Below are 12,658 nucleotides of genomic sequence, written 5' to 3'. Positions count from 1 at the left end.
TCCATCCCTACTAAAAATATAAAAATTAGCCAGGTGTGGCGGTGCATGCCCAGCTACTCAGGAGGCTGAGGCACGAGAATCATTTGAACCTGTGAGGTGGAGGTTGCAGTGAGCTGAGATCATGCCACTGCACTCCAGCCTGGGTGACAGAATAAGACTGTGTCTCAAAAAACAAAACAAAACAAAAAAAACACAAAAAACCAAAAAGCAACCAAAACACTAGAAGAGGCAGAAAAGGAGGGAAAAAGGAAACAAAGGATAGGTGCAACCTCTGTATTAATAGAAACCAGCTACAATATGGTAAATGTTAATTATGTCAAAATAACTTTAAATGTAAATGGTCTAAATAAAAAAAGCAGAGATTATGAAAATGGATTTAAGAAAACAATACCCAACTATATGTGATCTGTAAGAAACCCACTTTATAAAGATTCAGATATGTTCAAAGTAAAGGGATGGAGAAAGATATTTCATGCTCATGCTAATTAATAAAAAGCTGGTGTGGCTATATTTCAGATGAAGCAGCTTTAAGAACTAGGACAATTATCAGGGATAAAAAGGGACATTTCATGATGATAAAGGGTTTGGTTCTCCAGGAAGATTAACAATTTCTTACCACTCCTATTCACCTTCATACTAGAAGTTCTAAATAATGCAATAAGACAAGAAAAAGAAACAAGAGGTCTGCAGACTGGAAAAGAAGAAATAAAACTATATTTGCAGATGACATAATTGTCTATGTAGAAAATCCCAAAGAATCAAAAAGGAACAAAACTCCTGAAACCGATAAATGAGTATAGCAAGTTTACAGGAAGCAAGGTTAATATTCAAAAATCAACTGCTTTTTTACAAACCAGCAATGAACAATTTATTTTAAATTTTAAAAATTATTGACAATAGAACCAAAAATGTGAAATACTTAACATTTAGGTTGTATATAACATTTAGGTTGTATATACCTAACAAAATATAGGACCTATAATGCAGAAAGCTACAATACACTGATGACAATAAATGGAGAGATATCTTATGTTCTTGGATTGGAAAACCCAATATTTAAAAAATGTCAGTTCTTCCCAACTTGATCTGTAGATCCAGTGCAATCCCAGTGAAATTCATAGCAAAATATTTTGTAGAGATTGACAAACTGTTTCTAAAACTCATGTGGAAAGGCAGGACACCTAGAATAGCCAAAAAGTTGAAGGACTACTACTACTCGATTTTAAGACTTACTATGAAGCTGTAGTAATCAAAAGAGTATGGTATAGGTGAAAGAATAGATTAATGGAAGAGACATATAGATCAGTGGAAGGAAATAGAGTCCATAAATAGAGTCCTTATATAGTCCAGATTAGAGAGTCCATAGGATCCACACATAGAGTAGACTGACTTGACAAAGGGTGAAAGAAATGTAATAGAGAAAGGATATTCTCTTCAACAAATGGTGCTGGAATAACTGAATATCTATATCCAAAAACGTGAACCTAGATACAGACCTTTCACAAAAATGAACTCAAAGTGGTCCATAAACCTAAACATAAAACTCAAAACCATAAGACTTGTAGGAAATTATAGATACTCTTGTGTTTGGCAGTGGGTTTTTAGGTGCCACAACAATACTGTATGTTCTGTGAGAGAAAAAAGTCGTAAGTTGGACTTTGTTAAAATTGAAAACTGCTCTGAAAAATACACTATTAAGAGAATGAAAAAACTAGCCACAGATTAGGAGAAAATATTTGCAAAATATATATGTGATAGACTTGTATCTAAAATATACAAAGAGCTCATAAAACTCAAACATAACAAACAACCCAATTAAAAATGGGCAAAGATCTGAATAGACACCTTACCGAAGAAAATACACAAACAGCAAAAAAGCATATAAAGAGATGCTCAACCTCATTTGTCATTAGTAAATTGCAAATTAAAACAGCAATGAGATGCCATTACATACCTATTAGGAATGGCTCAATAAAAAAAAGGCTGATAATATTAATTGCTACTGAGAATGTTGAGCAAAGGAACTCTCATTCTTTGCTGGTTAGAATGCAAAATGGTACTGGCTCTTTAGAGCACTGTTTGGCAGTTTCTTATAAAGCGAAACATAGTTTAGCCATAGGACTCAGCAGTTGCAATCCTACTTGGTAGGATTAATTACCCAATTAATTTGAAAACTTACATCCACATAAAAACCTACACTGAAATAAAAAGTATTACAAAGGAATAGTATAAATAACTCAACCCAACAAATTAGATAACCTAGAATAAACGAGCAGACGCCTAGTAAGAAACAATCTACCAAAAATGATTCAAGCAGAAACATAAATTCTGACTGGCTGTATAACAAGTTAAGTAGATTGAATTAGCAAATAAAAAACTACTCACAAAGGAAAGTCAAGGACTAGATGTCTTCACTGGTGAATTGTGACACACGTTTAAAGAAGAATCAACATTAATTCTTCAAAAACTCTTGCAGAAAATAAAAGGTAACAATTTCCCAACTCATTCTGTGAGACAATATATTACTCTGAATCCAAAAGCAAAGACATCACAAGAAAAGAAAACCTAGACGAGTATCACTAATGAATATAGACACAAAATCCTCAACAAAATACTAACAAATGGAGTTTGGCAACATATAAAAAGATCAGACAGTATGACCAAGGTGAGATTTATCCCAGGAATCCAATGTTGTTTTAAAATATGAAAAATCTATCAGTATAATACATAATATTAATAGAATGAAAAAACAAGACACAGAGTCATCTCAACAGACACAGAAAAATCATTTGACAAATTAACACCCTGTCATGATAAACACTCTAAAAACAACTTGGAATAGAAGGGATTTTCCTCAACCTGTTTAAGGCTGTCTATGAAAAACTCACAACTAGAGTCATCAATTTTTATGGTGAAAGAATAGATCTTTTCTCCCCTACAATCAGGAGCATGATAAGGATATTTATTCTTGACACTTTTATTCAAATTGTACTGGAGGTTCTAGCCAGAGCAATTAGACAAGAAAAAGAAATAAAAAGCATACAGATTGGAGAGGAAGAAGTAAAATTATCTCTATTCACAGATGGCATGGTCTTGTATATAGAAAATCCTATAATAAAATACTACTCAGCAATATAAAGAAGTAAATTGCTGGCCGGGCGAGGTGGCTCATGCCTGTAATGCCAGCACTTTGGGAGGCCGAGGCGGACAGATCACAAAGTCAGGAGTTCGAGACAAACCTGACCAACATGGTGAAACCCCATCTCTACTAAAAATACAAAAATTAGCCAGGCGTGGTGGCGTGTGCCTGTAATCCCAGCTACTCAGGAGGCTGAGGCAGGAGAATTGCTCAAACCTGGGAGGCAGAGGTTGCAGTGAGCTGAGATCACGCCACTGCACTCCAGCCTGGGTGACAGAACGAGACTCTGTTTCAAAAAAAAAAAAAGAAGTAAATTGCTAACACACACAATAACAGTAACATGGATGGATCTCAAAAATAGGTTGAGTGATAAAAGCAGACACAAAAGAATGCATAGTATATTATTCCACTTTAAAATTCCATTGAGAGGCCAAGCACGATGGCTCACGCCTGTAATCCCAGCGCTTTGGGAGGCTGAAGTGGGCAGATCACCTGAGGTTAAGCGTTCGAGACCAGCCTGGCCAATATGGCAAAACTCCATCTCTACTAAAAATACAAAAATTAGCAAGGCATGGTGGTGCAGGTCTGTTGTCTCAGCTATTTGGGAGGCTGAGGCAGGAGAATCGTTTGAACCCGGGAGGCAGAGGTTGCAGTGAGCTGAGATCATGCCACCACACTCCAGCCGTGGCAACAGAGTGAGACTCTGACCCAAAAATAAATAAATAAATAAACAATAAAATTCCATTAAAAATTCCTAGAAAGGTATGGAACAACAGGAATTCTCACTTATTGCTGGTGGGAATGCAAAATAGTATAGTCACTTTGGAAGACAGTTTAGAAGTTCCTTATGAAACTAAAGATGCTCTTATCATATGATCCAGCAATCATGTTCCTTGATAATTACCCACATGAGTTGGAAACTTATGTTCACACAAAAACCTGCACATGGTTGTTTATAGCAGCTTTATTCATAATTGCCAAAACTTGGAAGCAACCAAAATGTCCTTCAGCAGGTGGATGTATAAATTGTGGTACACCCAGACAATAGAATGTTATTCAGCACTAAAAAGAAAAGACCTGTGAAGCCATGACAAGACATGGAAGAAACTTAAATGCATATTACTAAGTGAAAGAAACCAATCTGAAAAGGCTACATACTGTATGACTCCAACTGTATGACATTCTGGAAAGACAAAATTGTGGAGGCAGAAAAAAAAAAAATCAGTGGTTCCCAAGTATTAATGGAGAGGCAGAGCATAGAATTCTTAGGGCATTGAAACTCTTCTGTATTATACTATAATGGTGGCTACATGTCATTATACATTTGTCCAAACTCCTATAATGGACAACACCAAGAGTCAACTCTGATGTAAACTATGGACTTTGGATGACAATGATGTGTTAATATAGGTTCACCGGTTGTAACGAGTGTACCACTCTGGTGCCAGATATTGATAGTGGGGCAGGTTGTGTGTGCGGGGGGAACAAGGGATACACAGGAACTCTCTTCCTTTTGCTCAACTTTGCTGAAAATCTGAAACTGCTCTGAAAAATAAAGCCTATTAAGAAAAATTCAGTTTTCCTTTCAGCTGGAACCGCCATCTTCCAGTAATTCGCCAAAATGACGAACACAAAGGGAAAGAGGAGAGGCACCATCGATATATGTTCTCTAGGCCTTTTAGAAAACATGGAGTTGTTCCTTTGGCCAAGTATATGTGAATCTATAAGAAAGGTGATATTGTAGACATCAAGGGAATGGCTACTGTTCAAAAAGGAATGCCCCACAAGTGTTACCATGGCAAAACTGGAAGAGTCTACAATGTTACCCAGCATGCTGTTGGCATTGCTGTAAACAAACAAGTTAAGGGGAAGATTCTTGCCAAGAGAATTAATGTGTGTATTGAGCACATTAAGCACTCTAAGAGCCGAGATAGCTTCCTGAAACACGTGAAGGAAAATGATCAGAAAAAGAAGCCAAAGAGAAAGGTACCTGTGTTCAACTGAAGCGCCAGCCTGCTCCACCCAGAGAAGCACACTTTGTGAGAACCAATGGAAAGGAGCCTGAGATGCTGGAACCTATTCCCTGTGAATTCATGGCATAATAGGTATTAAAAAAATAAAATAAAAGACCTCTGGGCTGAAAAAAAAATTCAAAGAAAGGGAAATACATAATGACAGAAAGCAGACCAGTGTTTGCTCAGGACTGCAAAGATGCATGAGGAAACTTATCAGTGTGATGGAAATTTTTTATGTCTTTATTATTGGATTGAGTTAAAAGCATATATGCATTTGTGAAACCTCATGGAACAGTTCACTTAAAATGATTACCTTTTATGTAAATTATACCTTAATACACTTGATTAAAAAACACCTGTCTATACCTTTGATTTTAAAACTAGGATAGCATGATAAACTACTGTGGTTTCCTGAATGTTTAGGATGCCTTACTTTTGGAGCAGCTAATTAACTGGTAAATAGCAAAAAAAAAAAAAAAAAAAAAAAAAAAAAAAAAAATGTATGAATGGTTTCCTGTTTCTCAAGATCGAGACTACTTGCTTAAATAGATATAAAAATGCTGAGTGGGTTTGATTTTGAAATGTTTAATGAGACTTTTGGAGGATACTGCTAATATGTTTAAATTCAGTTTTTAATAACTTACAGAGAAAATTATTAGAAAGTTTCCTGAAATCATAAGTTTTACAAAAATATATAGTAACTGAGATACAGTTAAAAAATATTGGTACTGGCCAGGTTCATGCCTATAATCCTAGCACTTGGGGAGGCCAAGGTGGGAGGACTGCTTGAGGCCAGGAGTTCAAGACCAGCTTGGGCAATGTAATGAGACCCTGCCTCTTAAAAAAAAAAAAAAAAAAAAAAAAAAAAAAGCCAGGCAAGGTTGCACATGCCTGTAGTCCTAGCTACTTGGGAAGCTGAGATGGGAGGATTGCTTGAGCCCAGGAGGTCAAGGCTGCAGTAAGCCATAATTGCACCACTGCACTCCAGGGCAAGACCCTGTCTTTAGTTAAAAAAAAAGAAAAAAAAAGAAAACATATATATATACATACATACACTAAAGCCACATCCTGTTAGCATAAAGCAATAATTAAAGTGCTGCAGAGAATGCAAAAGATTATACTAAAGCGATTACTGGTAAATCCATGTCTACTGGAAAAAGAGTGTCCCTTTTGGCTGACAGTAATGATAAAAGCCAACAGTTATACTAAAACTTTTTCTCTTTCTGTTGGAGACACTTAAATGATAGAGACAGGAAACAGGAAACATAAAGAAAAGCAGGAAGAAGAGAAAGAACTAATTAGAAGTGCTGAATAGCAAACAATATAAAAACAACTAAGAGAGAAGCTGGACTAGTTCTGCTGGGAGGCCAACAGCCAACTATTTTATGCAGATAATAATATTTGAATCAAAATGATATGCTAATTGAGCATAGTATCTAAAATTAGCCATATTCGAAAACATTTTAACATTTTGATGCCTCACTGTGACAGGCATAACCCATCTTTGTGTGAGTCTACAACTCAATGGATTATGAAAGTACAACCAGGAAATTTTTCTACTGCATTGGAAGGTTTAGGTAGCTGAGACAATGGTTGTAGTGGGTTGCATGCAGATTTCCAGGCACTGTCAATTAAAATGAAAATATTTTAGAGTTTAAGGATTTAAACATGCAGTTATCTAAAAGATCTGAATCATTACATTGCTCTCAAGTTGCTCATTGCCCTCAAGGAACTTATAATTAATGAAAACTATTTCTCAAAGATGCGTAGTACCAAGTTTTTATTTACCGAATAAGGACAAGGTCAGTCTTTTTCATGTTAATTTAATTACAACTAAATATTTTCAACCATAGAGTTCATGGACCTTTCTTTCCAAGAATTCTGAGGCGTAGGAAAGGAAAAAGAGAATTTGGAAAAACTATAACACATATTGTAGCAAAAGTGATGACTACTGAAATGGTAAGAAATAAACTATTCTTATTTGTTATTTAAGTATTAGCTGTGTATAATCGGAAAAGAAGCTCCCTGAGGGTGGAGTCCTTGTCTAATCATTAATGCCTTATTTTCTCAACTACCTCCAGCTCAGTTATTGCCATATCAGAGATACTAAATAAATAAATAGTGACAACTATTTACTGAGTACTAACCTTGTTGCCAGGTACTATGTTAGTTGCTATGGTGAAGATGAGACATAAACATGAGAAAGACTGCATTTAGGGGAGACAAAATGTTGATCCAGACCCACAATCTTCCTTCTTCACACATTTGAAAATTTCAAGCATGGTGGAAATATGGGCACCAAATATATAAGCAGTTACAATTATGACACAGAATGATAAATGCTATGATAAGCGTATGTACAGAGTACCTGTAGGATGGGTACATAAGACAGAATTAGGAGTCTGGAAATGCTGGATAAAAGAAATAACTCAGCTGAATTGTGAAGGATGAATATAAATTTATCCAGCTCAAGAACAAACAAATGTTCTAAGACAAAGAGCAAATATTTTAATTTCACTTGACCTCTCAGTAGCATTTCAAAGCTCTCTCATTGAAATAATCTCTTTCCTTGTTTTATGTTAGTATACTTCCCTGGTTTTCATTCTCTCTATAGTTACTTTTATTCTCGTGTCCTCTAAATGCTTGGTACTTGTCTTTTTATGCATTATATTATCCTGAAGTGATTTAGCTAGTCTTCCCCCATAACTTCACTTATATATATAGGTACTTTTCCAGAATGTATTTGCATAGCCCAAACTTTTGTTCTCTAAGCTCCAAACCTATGTGTCCAACTGCCTATTGCTTATGACCACTTAATTGCCTCACCAGTACATCAATTAATTGTCTGAAATTAATTTCATAAACTTATCTAGTTGACTTGCTTTTATTCTGGAGTTCTCTGTTTCAATAAATGGTACCATCATCTACTTGACTGCTAACAACAATTTTCCGGGAGTTATCTTCCTCATATTTCTCCTCACTTTCATACACACTCACTTTTTTCCTTCACTCACCCCACATCCTGGGATAAGCTGTGTTTCCTCTGCCTGCTGAGCCACTGTTCATCCTTCAGGTCTTGATTTAAATATTTCCATAGGAAAAAAGGCCTTCTCAACCTTTCATAATACATTAGACTGCTGTATACAATTATAGTACCTTGTATTTTTCCTTATTGGCACTTTCCTTTATCATGACTACATTTAATACTTTTGTGGCTACCTATTGAATGTCTGTCTCTTTCACTAGTATGTGAACTTCTTGAGAGCAAAGAGTATTTACCACTCATCCAGTCACCTAGCATGATGCTTGGTACATGGTAGGTTCCCAGCAATTTTTGGTGAATCAATAAATTAGTGTATGTGGCAAGAGAGATTAGTACATATAAGGAACTGAAAGAAGGCCACCAAGGCTGGTGGTTAACATCTAAGAGAGTGATGAAAGATAAAGCTGGCATATTAGACAGTCTTGTCTGCTATTCTACCAATCTGTATTCTTTTCAACAAAATTTAATTTTCCTTTTAATTACTTATTGGAGCATATTATTCAATCATGTTGATTATTCTCCAACATCTTTATAAATACCTTTAAAACATCTTTTTAAAAAGGTGTAAATATTGCTTTTATCCTCAGTTTTATTTTGTCATTTTTATTTTTACTTCTCCTTTTCACTTTTTAATAGGTCCTGGCTTTATTCACTTTCTTGTATGACAGAATTTCAATGATTTTTTATTTTTTATTTTTTTTATTTTTATTTTTTGCTCATTGCTTTGCAATCCTGTTTTCATTTGTGAAGTTATACCTGAACTTTGGAGGCCAGGATAATGAGAGGGAGACTACTGTGAGGAGAAGGTATCGTCAGTTTCCACTTTACTTAAACCTTGGATTTTAGATTTACTTTTGAGGTTTATGAAATATTATAGTTTGATAGTAGTATAGCTGTACATATAAGCTTTAATAATGTCCTCATCTTTGAAGATTCTTGACTGACAATTCTTGCTCTATGTACACCCCTTAGACACAGTTTATTCATGCCCATCATCTTATGTTGGTGATCTTTATAAGCAGTGTGGTGGAAAGGCATGGACTTTGTAGTCAGATACCCAGTGTTCAAATACCCTATCTGAGACCACTTAATAAGTAATCTTAGGCAAAGTGCATAACCTCTAAGCTTCAATTTCCTTACTTGTAGAATGCTTTAAAAAGAGAGAGATAAAAAATATAGATATACTGTGCTAGTTAAGAGCATGGGCTCTAAAGCCAAATTGCCTGGATTCCTGGTTTTACCACTTACTAGTTAGGTGATTTTCAGCAAATTATTTAACCCATCTATACTTTAGTTTCTCATATGTAAAACTGGGATAATAATCCTATGTTCCATATTTATAAGTTGTTGTAAAGATTAAATGTTTACATTTGTAATATGCTCAGAATAATGCCCAGCATATGGTAAGTGCTCAATAAATGTTTACCCCTTGTTTCAGTTTCTGAACTAAAGTTAAACATCAGTCATTCTCCTAGATCTACGAGAAACAGTGGTATCCCCATTGTGTATCATAGGCCTCTACCCTCTTGTTGATCACAGGCTGTTCCTTCTTTCAATCTGGAGACAGTATAGTGTGATGTTGGAGAATATAGACTTTAAGATCATAAAAACCTGGATTTGGTTCACAGTTTTGCTTCTTAATATTTCTATGAGATTAAACAAATTACATCGTTTCTTTTATTTCCTCATCTGTGAAAGAGAGTAATTAAGTCTGTCCCATAGAGTGTTAGGCTTAAGTGAAATAATTTTTATAAATCTTTTAGCAAAATGCCTAGCACATAAATAAATGTCAACTGATACTATTATTACTATTTTGCAGTTCATATCCCAATAATATAGCCATCATTTTTGCCAGATTTTTCCTGTGGTGCTACAAAGTTGATAACCATGTCTGAAAATATACAAAGTACAAAGAAGAATTTCATCAGTTTTCTTCCATCTGTACTACTGATTCTGTTGCCACCTGCCTCCTCAGAGACAGTGTGCCCTCAGTTATTCCTTATTTTTTTTAATCTTTTTTCCTTTCTTAAAAAACTTGAGGGGAAATTTACATAGCAAAATTAACTGTTTTAAAGTGACATTCGGTGACATTTAGTAGAGTTACAATGCTGTGTACATCTGTCTGGTTCCCATCCATTTTCATTGCCCAGAACCAGAACTCCATACCTCCATTTCCCCTTTCCCCTCAGCTCCTGACAATCAACAATCTGCTATCTCTGTAGATTTATGATTCTGGATATTTCATATAAATGGAATCATAAAATATCCAACCTTTATGTCTGGCTTTTATTGTAGCATTTATCAGTACTTCATTAATTTTTTTGGCTGAATAATATCCTGTTGTATGTATATACAACAATCTGCTTATATATTTATCAGTTGGTGGATATCTGAGTTGTTTCTGCCTTTTGACTGTTAGGGAAAAGGGGCTGTGAACATCTGTGTACAAGAGTTTGTCTGACTACCTGTTTTCCATTCTTTGGGGTATATACCTAAGACTAGAATTACTGGATCATGTGTGCAACTTTATGAGGAATTGCCAGACTGTTTTCACAGGGGCTGAAACATTTCACATTGTCATCTGCAAAGTATTGGGGTTCCGATTTCTCCAGTCCTCAACAACACTTTTATCTTTTTTTGTTGTTTTTTATTTATTTTTTCTCTCTTTTATTTTTAAAATTACAGTCATCTTAGTGAGTGTGAAGTATTTAATTGTAGTTTTGATTTTCATTTATCTAATGACTAATGATGTTGAAGATGTTGAAGATATTTCCATGGACTTGTTGGCCATTTGTGTATCTTCCTTGGAGAAACGTCTATTAAATTCATATGCCCATTTTGTAATTGGGTTGTTTGTCTTCTTGTTATTGACTATAAGAGTTCTTTGTATATTCTGAATACTAGACTCTTATTAGATATATGCTTTGCAGATTTTTACCCCCCATTCCTTAGGGTTTTTCACTTCCTTTTGTGCTCTTTACTGCCACTTAGGGGATGCTAGGAGCATTGCCTGCCCATGATCACTGTCATTGCTGTTAACTTTATTTACTATTTCATAGGCGATCCCTCTTCCTCCCCCTCCTTCTTTCTTTCTTCCCTTCTTTTCTTCCTTTCCTTTCTTTCCTTCCCTTCCTACCCTTTCTCCTCTTTCTTTCTTTTTCTTTTTCTTTTCTTTTTTTTTTTTTTTGAGACGGAGTCTCGCTCTGTCGCCCAGGCTGGAGTGCAGTGGCCGGATCTCAGCTCACTGCAAGCTCCGCCTCCCGGGTTCCCGCCATTCTCCTGCCTCAGCCTCCGGAGTAGCTGGGACTACAGGCGCCCGCCACCGCGCCCGGCTAGTTTTTTGTATTTTTTTTAGTAGAGACGGGGCTTCACCGTGTTAGCCAGGATGGTCTCGATCTCCTGACCTCGTGATTCGCCCGTCTCGGCCTCCCAAAGTGCTGGGATTACAGGCTTGAGCCAACGCGCCCGGCCCTTTCTTTCTTTTTCTTTCCCTTCCTTCCTTCCTTCCTTCTCTCTCTCCCTTTCCTTCCTCCCTTTCTCTCTCTTTCTTTCCCTCTCTTTCTTTTCTTTCTTTCTTTCCTTCCTTCCTTTCTTTCTCTCCTTTCTTTCCTAGTTGGATCAGAATAGCACTGAATCTGTACATTGCTTTGGGCAGCATGGTCATTTTAACAACATTTATTCTTTTGGCGGGGCACTGAGGCTCATGCCTGTAATCCCAGCACTTTGGAAGGCCGAGGCGGGAGGATTACGAGGTCAGGAGAGCGAGACCATCCTGGCGAACACGGTGAAACCCCGTCTCTACTAAAAATACAAAAAAATTAGCCTCCGGTTGTGGCGGGCGCCTGTAGTCCCAGCTACTCGAGAGGCTGAGGCAGGAGAATGGCTGGGAACCCGGGAGGCGGAGCTTGCCATGAGCCGAGATCGCGCCACTGCACTCCAGCCTGGGCCACAGAGCGAGACTCCGTCTCAAAAACAAACAAACAAACAAAACCCCCAATATTGATTCTTCTTATTCTTGAGCATGGAATGTTTTTCCATTTGTTTGTGCTGTCTCTTATTTCTTTCAAGAGCATTTTGTAGTTTTGCAATTCTTGTTGTAGAGCTTTTTCACTTCCCTTGTTAGCTGTATTACTAGGTATTTTATTTTGTGTGTGTGTGGCTATTGTGAATGGAATTGTGTTCTTGATTTGGTTCTTCAGTTTGGACATTGTCGGTGTATAGAAATGCTACGGATTTTTGTACATTGATTTTTGTATCCTGAAACTTTGCCAAAGTTGTTTATCAGATCTAGAAGCTTTTGGGTAGAGGCTATGGGGTTTTCTAGGTATAAAATCATATAGTCTCTAAAGAGATCATTTGGCCGGGCGCGGTGGCTCAAGCCTGTAATCCCAGCACTTTGGGAGGCCGAGGCGGGCGGATCACAAGGTCAGGAGATCTAGACCATCCTGGCTAACACGGTGA

At 36.6% G+C, this 12,658-nt stretch overlaps 1 protein-coding gene across 1 annotated transcript in view; it reads left to right on the top strand.

Annotated features, from left to right (window-relative positions):
- The window catches only part of SHCBP1L (SHC binding and spindle associated 1 like), a 47,629-nt gene that overhangs the window by 17,490 nt on the left and 17,481 nt on the right, over positions 1 to 12,658 (top strand). Inside the window, exon 6 of the mRNA XM_010368928.2 lies at positions 7,008 to 7,113. Within this exon, the coding sequence (XP_010367230.1) occupies positions 7,008 to 7,113 (106 nt within the window). The remainder of the gene's footprint in view (positions 1 to 7,007; positions 7,114 to 12,658) is intronic.

The sequence above is a fragment of the Rhinopithecus roxellana genome, chromosome 8 (assembly GCF_007565055.1).
Source record: "Rhinopithecus roxellana isolate Shanxi Qingling chromosome 8, ASM756505v1, whole genome shotgun sequence".
Lineage (NCBI taxonomy): Eukaryota > Metazoa > Chordata > Mammalia > Primates > Cercopithecidae > Rhinopithecus > Rhinopithecus roxellana.
This window is presented reverse-complemented; position numbering and strand designations above follow the sequence as displayed.